The sequence below is a fragment of the Idiotropiscis lumnitzeri genome, chromosome 5, assembly GCF_059441095.1.
Source record: "Idiotropiscis lumnitzeri isolate Australia: NSW breed Sydney's pygmy pipehorse chromosome 5, RoL_Ilum_1.0, whole genome shotgun sequence".
Lineage (NCBI taxonomy): Eukaryota > Metazoa > Chordata > Actinopteri > Syngnathiformes > Syngnathidae > Idiotropiscis > Idiotropiscis lumnitzeri.
In genome coordinates, this window is record NC_142395.1 from 24,074,510 (window position 1) to 24,094,108 (window position 19,599).

General features: G+C 40.6%; 2 protein-coding genes across 3 annotated transcripts; one reads left to right on the plus strand and one right to left on the minus strand.

Moving 5' to 3' along the window:
* The first annotated feature begins 420 nt into the window (after positions 1-420).
* On the plus strand, positions 421-3,524 carry LOC148337383 (zinc finger and BTB domain-containing protein 34-like). Its single transcript, XM_088297017.1, has 3 exons — positions 421-531; positions 1,106-1,227; positions 1,542-3,524. The coding sequence occupies exons 1-3, from the start codon at positions 421-423 to the stop codon at positions 2,776-2,778; spliced, it is 1,470 nt and encodes a 489-aa protein (XP_088153143.1). The 3' UTR covers positions 2,779-3,524.
* A 1,392-nt stretch (positions 3,525-4,916) lies between these two features.
* On the minus strand, positions 4,917-18,940 carry lpin1a (lipin 1a). 2 transcript variants are annotated; one of them, XM_088296270.1, is made up of 24 exons: positions 18,759-18,940; positions 15,869-16,069; positions 15,654-15,749; positions 14,895-14,991; positions 14,597-14,810; positions 14,036-14,092; positions 13,032-13,127; positions 12,780-12,894; positions 12,117-12,321; positions 11,910-12,053; positions 11,737-11,830; positions 11,421-11,620; positions 10,645-10,738; positions 10,435-10,504; positions 9,863-9,949; positions 9,514-9,606; positions 9,375-9,439; positions 9,154-9,289; positions 8,332-8,480; positions 8,162-8,248; positions 7,945-8,097; positions 7,669-7,783; positions 7,476-7,576; positions 4,917-7,392 (listed from the first exon to the last, which is right to left on the minus strand). In XM_088296270.1, the coding sequence occupies exons 2-24, from the start codon at positions 16,058-16,060 to the stop codon at positions 7,215-7,217; spliced, it is 2,838 nt and encodes a 945-aa protein (XP_088152396.1). In that variant the 5' UTR covers positions 16,061-16,069; positions 18,759-18,940; the 3' UTR covers positions 4,917-7,214. The 2 variants fall into 2 exon arrangements, with proteins under 2 accessions (XP_088152396.1, XP_088152397.1); XM_088296271.1 differs by lacking the exon at positions 9,863-9,949 and having other exon boundaries at positions 18,759-18,939.
* Between the last annotated feature and the right edge of the window lie 659 nt (positions 18,941-19,599).

Genomic DNA, 19,599 nt, shown 5'->3' on the forward strand with positions numbered 1-19,599 from the left:
ACAAAAACTGCACCAGCGGACGTTGCCGACAAGCGTCTGTAAATACAGTGCATCTAATACCATGTCACATTGTTTTCCAGTCACGTATCTTATCACCAATTACTTTCACACTAGGTCTTAGTTCAGGGGGTCCTGATTTGCCAAGGCCTTTATTTAAGTGGCTCACTACGCATGTCAACCTGTTGTATTTGCACTGGTCACATGCCAGGGAAAATGTACTGTGTGGTTGTCATGATAGATGAGGTGGAAGTGCGTTAGTGTGTGACAAGCACGTGACGTGTTTGGTGGACGGGAGAGGAGTCCAAACGGAGCCATGGAAATGGTCACGTCAGAAGCCTGCTCTCTCGATACGCACCTGTTCCTCGGCGTCACACCGAGGTTCCAAACTGAAAAGCTTGTGATCGCGTTCCAAAGGGGAGCATGTGCGTAGATAGTACACGGACTATATATCCTCCACCATGGTGTTTCGCTCCATTCTGCTCGCCGTTCACACACAGGATATCTATCTCCTTTCTTCACTACGACATGGAGGTAAGAGAATACGTCTTATGCATTATTTAATAAAGTTTTCTTGTCTGTACCTAACATGATACATTTGTTCTAGAATGGATCTAAATAGTACACTTAACACGTGTATCCTCCTCTTTTCGTTCCACTTCCTTCTTCTTGTTGTTTGTTGAAATTGCAATGATTTGAATGTGTGTGTAATTAATTAGTATTTACTGTGTAATAACACACAAAAAAAAATCTGTCTATATCTAAATCTGTAATATGCATACTTGATTGACCATGTTAACACTTATTTATATTTATATTCGTTGTGGATTGCCAGGTTTTTGTGATTTAAAAAAAAAAAGTGAGAACAAGAAAAATCCATTCAGAATTCTTATCAACATTAATGCGACCTATAACCCATACAAATCAAATTTTCTTTTCGAGGAGGGGAGTAAAAATATACCACTGCAATATTGTGATTTTTGAAGCGGATTCATAATTAACCAATCACAATCAAACTCGTGTTAAATTTGAGTCAGAACTCATATTATAAATGCCCGAATACATTCTTTTATTTCCACTAAGTATATTGTCTCGTGTTTATATAAAGGACGTGGGTCGCCATGCAGCTTGGTTACTGGCGAGTCTGAACCACCAACGAGAACAAGCTAACTTGTGTGACTGCGTGCTCAGACAGAGGCAGGACCCGGCTCATCTCTACCCAGCACACAAGTGAGTCCACTCCTGTTATAACTCAGGTCTTTGAAACCAAATGCTCAATTAAAAGGCGCTTCATTTTTTCCTTATGTTGTTTTTGCATTCAGGCGATACAGTGAAAATACTGTAAAAAGTCTAGGTCACAAATGACAGGGTTTTGTGTTATTAAATAAAAAAAATGGACTAAGATATATAATTACAAATGTTTTAACCATTATTGTGATGTATAACCTATAAAACACAAATGAAACAAAATTGAAATATTTTAGTTCGTTATAATACTTTTCTTTTAAATGACATCCTTTTATTATTTTTTTTATCTCCATCAGGTGTATTCTGGCGGCTTCCAGTCCAGTCCTGGCTAGTATCCTCTCCTCGAAAAGTTCCCTTGTGGATCTGCAGGCTCCGTGTCTGGCCCACTCGGTGCTGGAGCTTGTGTTGGACTTCATTTACACGGGAGTTCCGCCTCCTGCTCAGAGTTGGCAACAGTACCGCGACCTGCTTGCCGCTGCCCGCCTCTTGGAGATGGAGCAACTGTCGGAAGTTCTCATGAATGCGCCTCCGATGGAAGTGAAAGACGCAAACAGAGCCTCTAGTGAACCTTTTAGAACTTGCGGAAGTTTTTTGCCTGATGAGTTGGATCACAATGTAAGATACATCACTGAGATGCGGAGTACCGAGCGGCTGCGAGCAGAAGATCAAAAACACGTTCTCCAAATTACATCCCATGTGGACCACAGTTCTTCATCTTCCCCTTCTTCCTCTCAGTGCTGTGGGCCGGTACCGGTCATACGTCACAGCGGCAGAGCTACAACGTCATCAACGTCGCCATCGGGCAAAGATCAGACTGCAGGAGAGGATCATTGTATGAAGATCCCGGAAGTCAACGGTGAACTTGCCGAGAAAAGAACACACCAGCAGGAGGACGTCAAGGATTTGGAATCAGAGCTGCTCGCCAACAATGGGAAAGCCAAAATCACACATCTGCACCTGAGTGGCAACAATATAATTTGTCGTGACGTGATGTCTTATCAGGCATGCCTTCATCATCCCCCAACCAGTTCATCAGAGCAGTCCAGTGATGAAGAGGAAGCCGGCGCCTCCGGTAGTTTAGAACCTATAAACCAAACATCCAGTCTTTTGGGCAAGACATTGGAACAAGAAACAGTGTCTGTGATTAGTCGCTGTCACACAAACCAAGACAACACTGTGGCTTCATCTAATGATGCAAATAAACATTTAATGGCGACGGAACCACATGTGGTGTGTAAAGAGGCCTACACAGCTCCCACCGTGCACGACCACATTCAAGCATCAACGTCCACGCCCAGCACGCTGCAACCTGCTCGCCGCCCCTTCCACTGCTCCCTGTGCACGCGCTCCTTCAGCCAGCGTGGCACCTTAAACAGACACATGCGCGCTCACCTGGGAGTGAGGCCCTTCCCCTGCCCCAGGTGCCCCATGGCCTTTTCTCGCCTGTACCGCGTGACGGAGCACATGCGCGTACACCAGCGTTGCAGCGACCTCTCGAGCGACTTTATCAAGCCTTCCGCCTCCTCCATTTGACGTAGCACGAAGAGGACACGTGTAGGTTTTATAGTGCTGGTGGTCCTCAATATGCAGACTTTGGTCTCATTCCTGCTTCAAGATCATTTCATTGTATTTATTTGATTTAAAATGATTATTTCTCTTGGCTATACGGCTTCCAATACGTCTATTTGGACGTTAGATTGTTTTGTCCAGATTTTAGCTTCTGTGTTACCATGTCAATCTAATCTACCCCAAGCCTTCAAAAGCAGTTGGGCTGGTTAATGAAACTCAACATTAAGAGTGGGACAATTTCATGAACCAATTAGATTCTAATTTGTCCTCACAGGGTCTACCAGCTGGCCCAAAATAATGTCTACCTTTACCGTCCTCTGATTAGATGGTCAGTAATAATCAGCTTCTCTTGTGTACGTATATTATATTTTCATGTACAAATGTTTCAAAATGCCTTCCAGTACAACCGTGCTGAGCGGCACCTTGTGGTACAACTTGGTACTACACTGCAGTTTCACAACGCCACTGAAGTCGGACTGTGGAACCCATAAAAAGACAATCGCTTCAAACTCTGTGACATAGTGGTTAGGGTTAGAATGCGGATACGTGATGTGTCACTTATACAAAGTACAACATGGATTATACGAGTGTAATTAATGAGGCCATTCAAATGAATGACTACGCTTCATTCGACAAGTCAGAGTTTACTTTCTTCTGTAATGAGCGTCATTTGCTCACTACCAAAAGTGGTCTAAATGTAGAGTATGTTTTTTTTTTTTTAATGATACAAGAATCATCTTTTATCATGCTGTTTAATTTGACCGACGTTTTGCATGACAAATGAGAGGTGGTGTGTTTCGTTATTTATTTATTTTTTTGGGCCATGAGAGGCAGCGTGCATCGTTATCGGCGTCTGTGACGTGAACAACCCAGAAGTGAAGACAAGCGGCTGTGAGGACGAGTAAAAGTGGAACTAGATGGCGTAATAATAACATGGATGACAATAACATGTCAAAGTAAAGCATTTCCTTTTTCTAAGTTGTACCCCACTAACGTGACTGCTCGTCTTGTAACTCAGCAGGTGCTGCATTGGTTGTTGTGGACGCCACAACAATGGCCTGGTGAAAAAAGACAAAATCTTACTGCGTGACAACTACATTAATTCGCGTTTCACATTCAAAGATCTCTCTCTCTCTCTCTCTGTCTCTCTCTCTCTCTCTCTCTCTCAATCTTTTGGTGGCCCTGCCTACAGAAACAGCCAACATTTAAGTTGCCCATCCCTGCAGTGTATTTTTATATACTCAATTATATTTGGTATTACAATGACAGTAAATTGCTATTTTTTTCTTTGTAAATATTTTAAATATTGTTTTATGATAATTATCTATCATTAGTTGTATCACACAAAGCGCACACATGTTTAGTAGTTTCACTCTATTATAACATCCAACTACTTACAAAAACAGAATAATTGCATTGATAAACAGAAAAAAATACTCCGAAAAAACGAAAAAAAATACTCCATGAAACAGCGAAGGAAAAAAAATAAAAACTACAACCCCCCCCAAAAAATTACTTAGAAAAGCAAAATAAACGGTTCAATTATTTAACCAGGAACAAAATAACAAAAAACAAAAACACTAAAAAGATCATATAAAAACATGAAACTTGTGTAAAAATTTGAAACTTACGTAAAAACGTAGAAAATTAACATGTAAAAATATGAAACTTGTCATGTAAAAACGGGATAATGATCATGTAAAAACATGAAATTTATCACGTTTTTACATAATCATTTTCACGTTTTTTTCCTGGTGTGGCTTAATTCACTCGCTTCCGTACCAATATAACGGCTACGGGAAATGTTCTACATAACATTTTAACTGTTACTCAAAATAAGTATGTGTTGGCATAAACAATTAACTACGCAGTGTTTTTACTTCCTGCAAAATTTCTTTTGTGTCACTCAGATGAAGTGACACATGACAACTGAAATCCTCTCACTCAGCATTACTGAAATGTTGTCCTAATAGAATATTGAAATCATTTGTTTTATTCTGTGTATTGTATTATACATTCTGCCCCCTCCCCCAAAAAATGCAAACGCATGTGTCATTTCCCCACTTATGAAATAGTCAATAGAAAATACATCCACAAACATAAACTTGTCAACAATTTTATTAGATCTTTCACAGAAAGAATTCAATCATCATAAAAATGCTCACTAAAAACCTTAAGAAGTGGATTGCATTGGATGTGTTATAAATATTACTCCATAATAATTACAAACACACACAGACACATATATACACCCACTCACACACACACTTAATACCACTAACCATGAGGAAAAACAATGCACTTATTAACAGAAATGAGAAGACCAGTCAGTGACAGTGCTACTGTATTATTTTACAATAATTTGTAGCAATGTTACAATAAGATGGCACATACATGCACACACGCGATATATCCGAGTACAGTTATAGATCAATTGTTGTAAAAAAAATCAATTTTGTGAACATAACTTCAGTTAAAAAAAAGAAAAAAAACACATAACCATAAGCAAGTAAGTCCATTGAGTGCATTTAGAAACATTCAATTTGCATTCCAAGTGCAAATTTGCTGCATATAGGTCATTACCATACATTTACACCACTTACAACAACGGCCTCCCGAAGTATTTTACTCTATTGCTATAGTGAGCACCAACCTTTAGCATTTATACAGAACATTGTTTCCTATATACAGTGGCTTTCCCAGTGAGTTGGGAATGAACATGCATGCATCCCAATATATACAACACATCCCAAAAATACTATTTCACGTAGCAGTCAATGAGTCCTGCTATAAAAAGTTGCATTGATAGTCATAATGACAGTAACATACGGTGTACACACATGCACATTACTACGTCATCAATTGCATTGTCCTGCGTGTATATAACCATCACATTTTCACAGTAGCATGGTCACGTGACCACACGTGTTTTGCCGACCGCACGAGTGGAGTGAGGGGATGCGTAAGAGGTGGGCGTTGACTTTTAGTTTGAGGTGTGACACATCATTGGGTACTAAAAAAACCCAAAGATAACGCTATCTGTTTTCAGTGAGACTGTCAGAGATGTATTCATTGAACAGTATGTTTATGACGATACTGAGAGATGTTGGCGTTAAAGACCCTGTAAAGTGAATTCCGAGATTTCTATTCATACATGTTTGAAGATAATTACTGAAAACACCCTCACTATATAAGAATCCAAGCGCCTAACTTCTACCAGAGCCTTTAGGCGGATACATATTATCAAATATGTAATTTATGTGTAGGAATGAGAAAACACTAGCAAAATAAGCATTCATTTTTTTTCAGGTTGTGATAGAGGTTCGAGATTAGATTCTCTGTGGTGTGTTGAATTCAGAAGACATTTGTTTTCACTTTACAGGGACTTTAAATAAGGTACTGTGGCTAAAATATTGATATTAGTATCCTATTATCCATAATATATTAACTGTACATTCTGTGTATTGATTAAATTGCTACTAAAACCCACACACAAAAATGAGACATTAAAATAAACAACATAAAATAAGGCATTAAAAGTGACATTACATAAAATATGCAAACAGGCATGTGTAAAAATAAAAATTTTAATGAGCTATTTTTAAATAATATTAATTATAATAATTACTTTTTACAGATTCATGTACAAATAGGCATATATAAAAATACAATTTTATAATTTTAATAAGCTATTAATAATATGAATCATAACAATCTTGCTTAAACGACATTTTACCATTTAAAAAGTAAGAATATAATGATTACTCGGTGATTATAGTTAGAATTATATTTAAAAACAACAATATTATTATTATTAAATGAATAACCTTTGAAATAAAACTACATTATCCTTGAAAAGCCAGAATCTTTCTGTCTGTCCAAAAACAGCGAGTATTTTATTTTTTTTCTCTGATTACCACAATGTGGAGCAATGTGCTTTTCATTTTACTGTGGCGATATATCGAGGTATAGCTGCATTATAACTGAGCAGGTCTCTCGAGGAAAAGACGTTCTAACCTAAATGGGACCAACCTGTTTAAACAAATGTTAATTACAGTTGCTTTTATGCAAAATAATCAGTGCTAATTAAATTGATATCTAATGTTTGTTAGACTAGAATTTAATAAATGATAGTTGTGCTTTCTGTGTTGGCGAGTCAGCAAACGTTTAAACAACATCCGTGTCTTCATTCCCCATTATTTTATTTGTTCATGTTGTGCTATTTGTGAGGTATCCCGTAGTTATGACATTTTCTTCTTCTCAGAGCGTCCTATTTTACAGATGTGCTTCGTGACCTTATCGGATTGTTTTTGAATAACGGCACAGTGTTAAGTCACATTCTAGTTCAGAGTTTGGTTTCAGCCTCATCCTCACTCGTGTGAGATGCATTTTAAGTGTGCTCAGCTGCTCTTCAGTAGCTCGGAGCCCTCTTCTTCCTTGTCCTGATTTCTTTCATCACGATGTTGCTCGCTCCAGTAATCGCACTCGTTAAAAGTATCCGAACGCGGAAAGTCGCTGCCTTGTTTTTGGAGTAGGATGGGAAAGACGTGGTCCACCATCTCGCACAGGTGCCCGTAACTGGACAGATGTTGACGACACAGATGTTTAAATTTGAATGAAGCATATGGCAAAGAGTAGAACATGGAGGCAAAATAGCTTACGAGGAGATGTTTTTGGCACGTTCCTGTATCAGTTCCCCTTTTGGATTGACGGTGAAGATCCTGTCGTGAGGAACGCCAACCTCTTTGTAGGAATGCACATCCTGGAATCATACAAATACACACATGGCAGATCTTAAAAATCTTGTTTGATTTTGAGTGTGTGTATGTGGTGAGAGTGCAGGCGTGATCTCACTGTAGCTCTGTTGCCAAAAGCAGCATAGAAAGGTTCAGTATTGGGGTAGAAAAGGTGCTTGATGTCGGTGAGACACTCAATCTTGAACTTCTCAGGTTTTTTCTCAATCACTTCTCTAAAAAGACAAGGGAACATTTTTAATCTGTACAGCATTCTTATACCTCCTCACTGTTTTTTTTTTTGTCATGACACAGCGAAAAATGAAGTATTCAAAATGTTATCAACGCTCTTATACTGGATGTCATTACATGAGTGTGTGTGAGTGTGTGCGCAAACCTGTGCAACGCAGAAAACAGGCTGCTGGGGCTGAGCATCACCGGGCCCATCGGCAGCATCGTTCCCCTCTCGTTGACCCAGTGCAGGTAACCTCGGGTCATGTCCGCCATACCGATAGCCCTCGCCGAGCAGTACATGAATTTATATCCATTTCTGAAACATACTTGTGTTATAAACATGACATAGATATGAATAACGGTTTGGAACTCACACTCACTGGCTGACTTTGTGGTAGAGTCTTGCAATGCCTTGGTGAGTCCAGTCTTTACCCAGCGTGGGCAGGATGTGGCCCAGTGTGTCTGACCTGTAATCACGTGACACGTTCAATTTTGTGCAAAATGCTGCCATCTAGTGGGTGAAGTACTGCAACTGAAGTAGAAGTCTGACTTGGTGATGGTTCCATCGATGTCAGAGATGACCAGTTTGTCGTCCCAGTTCCACAAGTAAATTGTGCCATGGCAACGACACGTGCCCTGATACTGTGTGGTCACGCTGAAAACCACTTCGTTCGGACCCTCCTTCAGCTGCAAGCTCACCTATCAAGCAAAATATCGTTTTTTTTTTTTTTTTACATTGACAAAACATTTCCAGAGAGAATTGATAGTGTAACCCTTCAGCAAAAACACAAAAGAGGTATTAACCTAAAAAGTATAAGCCACAATAACAATATGCACAGTTTGAACACTAAAGCTAAGTTTAAATAGAGAAAAATAAATGGTTAATTCTTTTTAAAAACTAACAGTTAAAGATTAAACATGTAGAAAAATACACCTGAACTGTACTTAAAAAGTAAAAATTGCATGAAAAGTTAAACATTCAATTCACTTGTGCTGGATGTTTTAAATCAAAATTGCATTTGTATTTGATTAAGTGATTCTTTCATGTACCACTAGAGGGAGCCCAGATACTAGTGCTACTTATACCACTCTTTTGATTTAATACACATTTGCTTTTCCAATATTTTTTTGAGTGATTCATTGATGAAAAATATCAGATAGATATCATGGTAAGCGCAATCCATTGTCCCATGTTATTTAAACTTCCATTTTTTTCACATTAAAGCATCTGTTAATTATAGAAAGCAATATCGAAGTGCAGATTTTTTAATTTTTTAATGAAAAGTTAAACCCAGAACTTTGAGGGAGACATGCCAACCACCAGGTCACCGTGCTGCACAAATCGTCTAATCATACATGGAAGAAGACTTACTAACTGATCTGAGGTGAGCCGAAGAGTCTTCTTGTAACAAACGTTACCAGAAGCAAGGGGGGCATCAGACTGGCATGTGCCAGACACCAAAGTGGGTCTGTGGTCCTCGTCACTGGAGGATGACTCATATTTCATTCTGTCAAAAACAACAAGTGAAACAGTTAGAGGACCACAAGGTGAAAGCTATGAAACAGGATTAAAGAGGAACATGTGGATTTAACCTGACAGCCGTTGCCATGGTGATGGAATTCTCATCTCGGTCTCCTGCAGTCTCCGTCGCCGACTCCTGGAGGACAAAGATGTCATTGCATGGCTGCGAGTTGGGGATCACGTGACAAATATTTGCATCAGTTCACTCACCGATTTGGAGTCACTGTTCCTGCCCCTCCAGGAGAACCACCAGCCTCCACCCTTCTTGGGCATCTTGTCTTTCATGATGTTCTCCACGGAGGCCTGGACAAAACCATGCACATACCACGCAAAAACTCACTCGAAACTCAAAATTGACGAGCAGAGAACATGATGGACCAACAACAGAGCCCGCAAAGTAAAGCAAACCACAATGTTCTGTCACTAGCTTAGCAAATGACTTGCATGCATTGCAAAGAATGGATGCAACATTAGAAAAACAAAACAAAAAAAACAAGCAATCAGACAATCACATGCAGTGATCAACATGCCAGAAAAATCCCCCAAAAATAAAACATACAGGCTCAGCAGGTCTGGGGCCAAACAGGCCAGGAAGGCAGTACGAGAAGAGGCCAAAAGCAGAAAAAAAATAACTCAAACACCAAAACTTGGGATGGACGGTGAAAGACGTAAAGAAGTAAATAAAAGGGAGAACGGGTCAAAAGGGGAGGACAAAGACATGAGATTAATAAAGTGTTAGGAAGCTCACGCAAAGCTACATTTCACTCTGGTGTTAAGGCTTTGATAAAGTTTCCAATGTGGCTCATATGAATATTGACACAATTAACTTCAAGACACATTATCCTGATACGACATTAAGATAGCTTTGAAAAATGGTCCACCAAAGTGAAAATCAGTGCTATAAACTAGTGCAGAGTGCAGAGAGGAAGGGGATGAAAAGGTTTGCAAAGCTCTACAACAGCACCCAACAACCATCAGTGGTACAGAAATGACCCGATATATAAGCAACAAATAGGAAGGACTTCAAAACCACATTGTTTCGACCGTTAAAGGTTTCAATGCAGCAACTGGACACAGCACGACAGTCAGATTAGTGTGGGCCTGAAAAACAGATCACCGCGGTGGTCTCACCTGTGGCAATGGCTTCTGGTAGACCTGCATGGCCAACATGACTGGAGCCGCCGTACTCCAGTTATAGTACCTATACAAAACAAAGCGGGCCAAATTAAAACGTTTAACGGGCCGCATGTGGCCCCCGGGCCGTAGTTTGCCCACGCCTGCTGTAATGCATTAACGTCAACAAACAATACATACATTCAAGTATGTGTGTGTCGTACATACTTGTTACCAATCTTCACCACCAGGTTTGGATCATCGATAAGGGAAGGGTTCTCGGAGAACTGTTGGTAGGAAACGGCTCTCTCCTGGAAGTGTTCTGTGAAGGCCAACACACACGCATTTTGGTTCCAAGAAACCATATTGAAGTGAAAGGAGAAGCGTCATTGACACAGGCCATTGCAATGTCAAATAGAAAACTTGTGCTTTGGAGCCATCTTTTAGCATTGGTGTCAAGGAAGTATATTGAAGTGAGGGGAGGACCTTCATGGAGACAGGACATAACACTATCTGATAGAAAAGTAGTGCTTTGGTGCCATATTGTGGCATCTTGGTGCCAAGGAACTATGTTGAAGTAAGGGGAGGAGCTACATTTTGACAGGACATAGCCCTACCTGATAGAAAAGTAGTGCTTTGGTGCCACCGTCTGAGAGTGACAGAATGAGCATTATTCAGACAGGACATATCCCTATCTGATAGAAAGGTAGTGCTTTGGTGCCATATTGTGGCATCTTGGTGCCAATGAACTATATTGAAGTAAAGGGGAGGGGCTTCATTTAGACATGAAATCACCATGTTTAATATAAAAGTAGTGCTTTGCCACCATCTCGTGGCATCAACACATTTACAAACCTTTTGTCCGCAACAAAATAATGAACTAATTGATAATTTCCCTATCGTCAGTCAAAGCAGTCAAATGTTCATCCCGAATGTAAGCTATAGTGTGTGACACTAATCTGCATGCTGTAAACGTTTCAGCATCATCCAAGTCCTGAACGCACCTCGTGTGATCTCCTTGTTGTCAGAGAGCCCGCCGCATAGTGAGATGGCCACGTGAGGGAGGTCCCCCATGTGGTCCAACAAACTGTCCACACCACTGTCCATCCCGCAGCTGCTTACTGACTGCGGGGACTGATTTGCACTGCGCACGGATGACATCATCACGTCCGAGTACACCTTCATCGAGTTGCCGCCTCCATCGCTGTGAAAGTAGCAGAGCACAATCTAATGAGAACCATTACGAGCCGTGTATAATGTTTTTTTTTACTTTATTAGATACTGCAAGTGTACCTAATAAAGTGTCCAGTGTGTTTGTACCTTTTAGGGAAATACAAAGCAGCCACTTCCGGCTCCAGTTCTGTAATATCATCCAAGTATACCCCATCAGCACCAAGATGCTGGCTTCTTTTCTCTAACCGGACACAGTTTTTACAAATTTTTACACTCGGTTGAATGCTTATTTTGGATCATCTTATAAAGTGTGTTCATACCTTTCCTCCTAGAAGGCGAATCGGTTCTTCTGATTGGGCTTCCTCTGTTCCCGCCTTCCTCCAGATGATCAGGGAGGACGCTGGGAGACACTGAACATGTCGTTAAACTCTCCATCTCCGCACCCACACTGTCCACCGCTCCTTCTGTGGGGGAAAAAAACGTGTTTATGAGTAAGAAGAACATGAGAGAACTTTGCCCAATCTTACCATGTTCTTCTGCAATCCTCCCCCCGTTTCCACAGTCGGGTTGCTTGCCCCGACTGTCGCCATCGATCTCGCCATGCTGGGTGGTATAGAGCGGTCGAGAGGGGGGTCCGGCATCGCTGATGCTTCTGAAGTGAGTGCTGGAGGACACTGGGATGGAGACTGATGTGGAACATTCCTGCTTTTGATGGCAAGTCAGGAAGGATGGCTAGAAGGTGAGAACATGGGTTCAGTGAAGTTTTCATGGGCACACCTTGACAAAACAACTGACCGAGTGAACCTCACTGAACTTGGAAAATTATGACATAATCAATGGTTGGACTTGACTCCTAATCTTAATTTTTGAAACATTTTGGGAATGAAGGTTTCTTCTCTCGCGTGACTGTGTCCAATTCGAAGCAGGATAAAATGTGGAATATAACTTGAATAAACTTAACTAGATAAACAGAACTGACACAAATCCCGCCACTGTCTCTCCTTCTTCCTCCTTCCTATACGCGCGCACGCACGTGACGTGAGTTGGAGCGCTAAGCTCCGCCCTCTTAAAGGAGCCACTGTCGCAGTCTCTCAGCAGCCTTTTCTACAGTTTTTTATCCGTGACATTAGATATGTGCCTTTGTTTTAGAGTTAGTTGAAGTCCAAGCATTTGTGCATTTGCGTCAATACCTGAGCAGCTTGTGGCAACTCCCCCCAGGTCCACAACATCTCAGGGTTGGCTTTAGCCTGACTGACCAGCTCAGAGTCGCTCTTGGGCGTTGAAGACCGAGAGTCATCTGGGTTGCTAAATTAAAAAAAAAAAATACAAGAAACTGTAAACATTTGTTTAGAAGTCAGCACTGTATTCCAGAAATACTTGAATAGTTTCATGAGTAGCATAAGTCGGTGCATTGTGTCTCTTTGAGGAAGTAAAGGTGATACCTAAGGTGGGAGGAGGAGAAGTGAGAGGTCTGCTGTGGACAAGAGATGGACAGACCGCAGGACGGAGGGATGGAGAGGGTCTCCTTAATCACATGGCTATGAGAAGATAAACATGAAAATGAGCACAGAAGAGACAAAGAGAAAATTGACAGACAGTGAATCGTGATATTCGCTACTCAGCGGGAGAAGAGAAAGACAGAATACGTCTAATTGTAATGTAATACAAATAGACCTATCAATGATTCAGCGTTTGACCTCGGCTACCTCTACAATCTTGTTTTGACTAGCTTTTAAATGCAATACGAGGAAAAAATAAAAGTTTGTTTTTGAAATGGGTCGGAAGTAGGCGAGAGGTAGATATGCCGCGTGATGATTCGGTTTATGACTTCAACTACATATTACTTTTGGTTTTCATTCTGAATTATAAATACCTGCCGCGCTGACATGGTGCATAACTTTGAAAAAAATAGTTTCAAAATCATGACTATAAATTTATGCTTGACGTCAGCTACGTCAAACATTTCTGCTGATTAGCATTCAAAATGTCCGTAAGCGATGGATGATCGGTGACGGGAATCATTTAATGATTTGATTTTTTACCTCAACTATGTCACTCAAGTGCCTTTTGGTTGACTCGCAATTCTAATGAACAGAAATTCTTCCTAAAAATAGAATTCTTACTGCAACATAAAACAAAAAACCCTGAAAGAGCAGAAGAACAGTTTGAAGTTGTCGCCAGCAAAGAATTGACAAGAATGACACTTTGATTTTTTTATCATAGCCATCTTGCGTCAGATATGCTTCAAAATTAATCCAGCTTTTGATTTGACACTCAACCAATTTAAGAATTACTTTGTCTACTGAAGTGAACATAGTATTGCTTGGCGGTGACTTCCTTGACGAAATGGACAGAATAAATTCAACAGAGGACAACTATAAGAACAATACAAATTCTTAAAAGATGTATCAATGTATGTGTGCTCCGTGGCCACGTGAGAGTGTACCTTTGTGGGCGTGTCCAGTCTGCACTCGGGTGTGTGCTGACTGCCGAGCCTTGAGTCCTGGTCACAAAAAAAAAAAACAACAAACACAAAAACATTAAAACACTTCACAATTTGCAACTGTCAATCACTCTCATTGTTCATGTAGCAAATTAAAATATGCGCGATTAAAATGCCCCCCCCTGCCCCTCGCTTTTTAACTCAAGACTTTATCCTCCACCAAGTCCAGTCAACTGAAAGCGTCTGAGGAATGTTCTCATGTCGTCGGTGTGGTAAGACTTCCTAAAAAAGCCTGGAAAGCCAGCAGCAGGGACACCGCTGGTGCTCCATTATGTCAAGGAAACAGAGAGCGCTGTGAGCACAACACAAATTCTTGGAGCGCCTCCAACAACGTCTCAAAGGGCCTTGCATCATCACACGCGCAAATACGGACGTTGAATCCCCTCTTTAGATGTGTGTGGGGGAGAGATATGGAAGAGCAACGTGATAAGCCATCATAGACACACACATTCAGAACCACACACACACACACACGCACACACCCCCACACGCACACACACACACCTTGCACCGTCTCCTTCTCTCTCCTCATCAGAGCTCAGGTCAATCGTGAACATGTTATCATCATCTGAAAACTCCTCTCCGCTCTCGTCCCGCCTCCCTCCTCCACCATCTGGCCGAGCCTTCCTCCTTCTCTTCCGCCTCTTCTTGTTCAAGCCTCCGTCGCCCTGCTGCAGCCCGATGCTTTGGACTGGACGCGAGCCGCACATCATGCTGTCTGTTTGGCGACAGGACAGAGGAGTCTCAACAAACGCAGAAGGGCTTCTTTCCCAAAAAGTGAGCATGTTTCAAAGTTGGTTACCGTGGTGACGTGCGCCGCTCCGGCTCAACTGGGCGTCCATCAGCTGCTCACCTGTCGACATGATGGGCGATGTCGCTAGGTAGGCTGGAACCACCTCCTGTTAGGAGAAGGAGGGATGATATGAAGACACCTTGAAAAGCCTGCACGATCCTTTAATGTATCCTTAAGAACAATTTTGGAACTGGTAAGCTACACAATCAAAGGCAAAAAAATAAAAATAAATAAATAGAATAAATAATGATTATTTTTCTTGTCTACTCTGGCAGATAGAAAGCAGATCCGAATGTTTGAGTCGGTAAGTATCGAAAGCAGGATTAGATTTGTGTAATTGTCTCAATTGGGAAGGCGATCCTCTGAGATGAGCTCTTCTTAATTGCACTCAGGGAGAGAGAGTGTCAGATTTTGTGGCTAAAGTCTTAAATCGTCCTTCTTTCTGTCCAAGGAGCTCTCTGTCTTGTTTTGTATATACTGCAAAAAAAATCATGAAAATATAAAATTAATATAATTAAAATATATATATATATATATATATATTTTTTTTATTATTTTTTAAATTTTATTTGATATTTTTCCAAAATCTAACCTACCCATTTTCAGAAACATTTTGACTATTTTCCACTCTTTGCAAGCAAATATATAAAACTCAGTTTAGAAAACCTGAATCCGAGTCAGCCTTGAGCTTTTTGTTTCAAATCACTTATGCACATCATTATTCATGAAGTAGTTGTGTATTGTGCATTGAGAGGGATCAACACCCACCAGTGTGTTTTCAGCTTCTTTAACAAAGAAGGCTTCTCCATTTTCTCCCAGCTTCATGTGTAAACTCACAGGCTCTCCGTTGATCTCAATGTCCACCTGCACAGAAACAACCTCAATTGTCTGCTCATTCTAATCATATGATTGTGATTTTGATGGACTTTGTCGAACGGAAGTGGCATTTGCAGCAAAGTAGTAGAAAACTATCATCATCTCACCACTTTCTCCCGTGAGCGCAGGACTCCCATCTTGCCGAAGCGCACGTGGAAGGGCGAGCAGTGCAGAGAGCCATTGGGCTGCCGCACCACAATCACATCGATGCAGCCGGACAGCGTGGCGGGGTTGAGGCCTCTGTACAGCTCTTTGACCTGCACAAACACCTGGCCCGCCAGCTGGCCCACATAGTTCATGGTCTGCAACTGGAAACAGAGACGTTGCGTCATTGCCGAGAGTCGAGCGCTGCCACGCTGATGCACAACAATGGCAAACCTTTGACCATTTCATAAAAGCTTTGGATTTAGTCCTCAGGAAAATCTATAATGACCCCCTAAAAAAATTATTAAAAAAAATAAAATAAAATAAATAAATATTGTAAAAAAGATTGCAAAAAACTGTAAAAAAATATTGTGAAAAATATTGTAATAAAAAAAAAAAAAAAAGTAAACAAATTTGACTGTATGTGCTGAGAAACCTTTTGTTAATGATGGCAGCACAGAATGTCCCTGGAGTGAATGAGATTGTGTTTGCTGCAAATGGCTTACTTTACAGATTTGATCAGTGACATCGTTGATTGATCGGCAAATTATGACATTACAACCAAGCACCGATTGTCCGATCCTGTGTAAAGTCTACTTAAAATGCAAACCTCAGGGTGGCTGCAACACATACCCCAAAATATGAATCAGTGCCGATCTCATTCCAGGCCATTCGTACAGACACAAAGTTGCATAATTAAATGTTTCCTCTATTTTTGTACTTTGTGTTGCATTCTTGTCTGCAGGGGAGCATATTCCTCTTTTGTTGAAATGACGTAAAAATTGACCTTTATGCTTGCTGCAATGCAAAAAAAAAAGACATGGAGGCAAAGATGAACCCACCAGGCTGTAAAGCTCTCGACCTCGAATATCAAACCCGACAGAGAGAGTGGAAAAAGACATACGGGTGTTGAGCCAACAAGCATTAGGAAGAGAAGGGAAGGAGCCAGAAATAATAGAAGCTGACGCTGACAGAAACTAACGAAGGAGATGTAAAATGCATGTGGACTCGTGCCTGTTGGCTTTGTCCTTTTTGCAACCCAACAACAATTCAAATAATGACTGTCGATTTAGGCCTTGCGCTCCTGACGTGACATTACAAACAAGACCAGCATGAGCTGCCTGTTATAGGCTGGCTTGCCTTCACCTCTAAGAAATGTGGGGTCGGTTGGGGCCACTTTTCTGGGAAGCTTTTTCCCCAATGTGTTGGAGCGTATCTGTCTGAGCATTCATCCAGAAGAACATTTGTGACAGCAGGTCACCAGTGACCGACATGAAATAGGCCCTGGCTCACCATTTTTCCCAGTGGTTCCATCAAGTTTTTTTCCACCGCAAACTCATCCAAGCAAGCCTTTACAGTTGTAGATCCTGCTATGTGAATTCCCCAAAGTTGTAAGCATTCAATTGTCGAGGAAAACGTCTAATTGACGGGGAAGATGTAAAGTCTAGACCACCAGTGCGACTCAAAGCAGGGCACGAGTGCAAAATTTAGAACAACAAATATGATGATAATCATCTTTGAATGAAGTTTGTCGTAATGCTGACAGTTTGTTGCTTTTTTTTCTTAATCCAGTACAATAACAATTGTACAACTCAAGCACGGTGCATTTAACGTTTCTTTGAAACATTTATTTTATAAACTTTATTCTTTTACTTTTACATGCAATCATTTAATCATTATTTCAATAAAAAAATAAAAAATACCAATATTTTAAGCACAGTTTTATTGCCTGAACTGCATGATGTTACCGTGACTTATAATAATAAGTACAAATACTTAGGAAAAAACCTCAGCTATGTTTTTAATAAACACTTAGGCCTACTAGGCTACTGTCTTTTAATGTTGTCATTGTTATTTTGAGGTGATACTTGGTGTAAAAACTTTGAGAACCACTCAACTACTAGATTACTTTTTTGTAGTATTTACTGGCAAAGGATTCACTGCAACATAGCAACAGTTTAACAATTAACACAATTATTTAAAACGCCAGACACTGGTCATGGTTTCAGTTATTCATTTTGAACTACACAACACACTGGGGGAATAGTTTGACTGCATAGCTCACTGTGTAAACCAAAATTATCAACACCACTCCAAATTGTAACCAACCACCATCAGACACATATTGCGCAATTGTATGTTTTTAAAAAAAAAAAAAGTATTTGCCACCATGTCTGAACAATGCAAGATGGTGGTATTTGAGTGAACAGACGGCTTTGTTTACACACATGCACAGTGACTCAGGGCTACCACAGCCCTCACGATCTCATAGTCAACACAACATTGACCATGTGCACACACAGACACACACGCACTCCCGGGAAATGTCTCCTTAACAGCCAATCATAATGCGTGCACTTTACGTAATAGACAATCACGGGACAACTAGCGGTGTCATTCAGCGCACATTGTTTACTTGCGTTATCGCTATAAAACTCACAGCAGGAACCTTCTTATTATTTTTTATTATTTTACCTACGAATAAATCATCAGGATGTACAACTGTCAATGTATCATGTCAATGATAAAACAAAAACAAAAATAATAAGATCGGTGGAAGAGTGTAATGAAAATTATGTTGAATGCGTGTCAAAATAGGCAACAAGGATAATATTTGTAATAGCGATAACATAAATCAGCTCACAATAATAGTAGACGATACATGTCGAGGCCTTGAGGGAGACATGTAAACATGTTCCACATGGGTGAGGCTCTGCAGTCAGCATCGATGCACACCATTCAAACAGCCGCATTCAAAAAAATGTGCAAAACAAGCCTTGCCCCCTCCACATACCAGCATATTCACAATAAATGAATATTCCGATCAATGTGTGGATTCGAGATGTTACTTACATGTATCCGCAGGCTTTGCAGCTGCTTCCGGTATTTCCCGTCTGAATGTGGAGCGTTTAAATGTGTTACCTGTGTGTCCTCAGGTCAAACATTGCCACTAAGCTCCCGTCTGCTAATGTTTTTTTCGCTGGTCAAAGAGGAGTCGCTATTTAAACTGCAGCCCAAATATTCCTCCCACTGCCACCGCACCGCAAATAGAACGTCCTCTGATTGGCTGTGCTCCCGTGACGTCACGGGGAGTTCAACTTGGACGTTTTTTTAAACTGTAAAAACATAAAAGAGAACAAAACAAAAGCCTTCAAAAACATTCTCTTTCATTTTCTGGCATGCAAAGCACAGACACACAAACACAAACACACATTGATAACCAGAATAGAAATGAGAACCAGAATAGAAATGACATTTAGGTAAATTGAAGACGTCAATGAAGTCTGTTGCGCAATCCACTGTGTCACTCTTGACAAAATCAAAATATATGCACAAACCTTCACTCTGTAATGGTTAAATAAGAAGACGTTAATAAACCATTTGGCACCACTTTGCTTTGTAGGTACTCTAATGACTATAAATATTTAGATTGTGGCAGTTGTTTGCAAATTTAATAGTGAGCCACCGTTATATTTAATGTAATTCTTAATTGCTTATTAATGATTTAAACCTTACTTTAATTGAACTGCAGACCACAACCCCCCGACCCCTCCCCCCCCAAAAATATATTTGTTTCCAGACAAAAGTGAACATTAATATCTTGCTCTAGAGTGGCCAAATGAGGGTGAAACAAGCTCCTACCTGCCACTTTCTGCACCCGCAACCCTGTAATCTGATTACAGACGCATGATTA

Bases quoted from the DNA above. Each gene is read 5' to 3' on its own strand.
- lpin1a (XM_088296270.1), bottom strand. From the start codon at position 16,060: ATGAACTATGTGGGCCAGCTGGCGGGCCAGGTGTTTGTGCAGGTCAAA. The intron at 12,322-12,779 runs GTATTGACGCAA...CTCACCTTCTAG, and splicing joins AGTTGCCACAAGCTGCTCAG to CCATCCTTCCTGACTTGCCA. The intron at 12,054-12,116 runs GTAAGATTGGGC...TTTCCCCCACAG, and splicing joins GAGGATTGCAGAAGAACATG to AAGGAGCGGTGGACAGTGTG.
- LOC148337383 (XM_088297017.1), top strand. From the start codon at position 421: ATGTGCGTAGATAGTACACGGACTATATATCCTCCACCATGGTGTTTC. The intron at 532-1,105 runs GTAAGAGAATAC...GTTTATATAAAG, and splicing joins TTCTTCACTACGACATGGAG to GACGTGGGTCGCCATGCAGC. The intron at 1,228-1,541 runs GTGAGTCCACTC...TATCTCCATCAG, and splicing joins CATCTCTACCCAGCACACAA to GTGTATTCTGGCGGCTTCCA.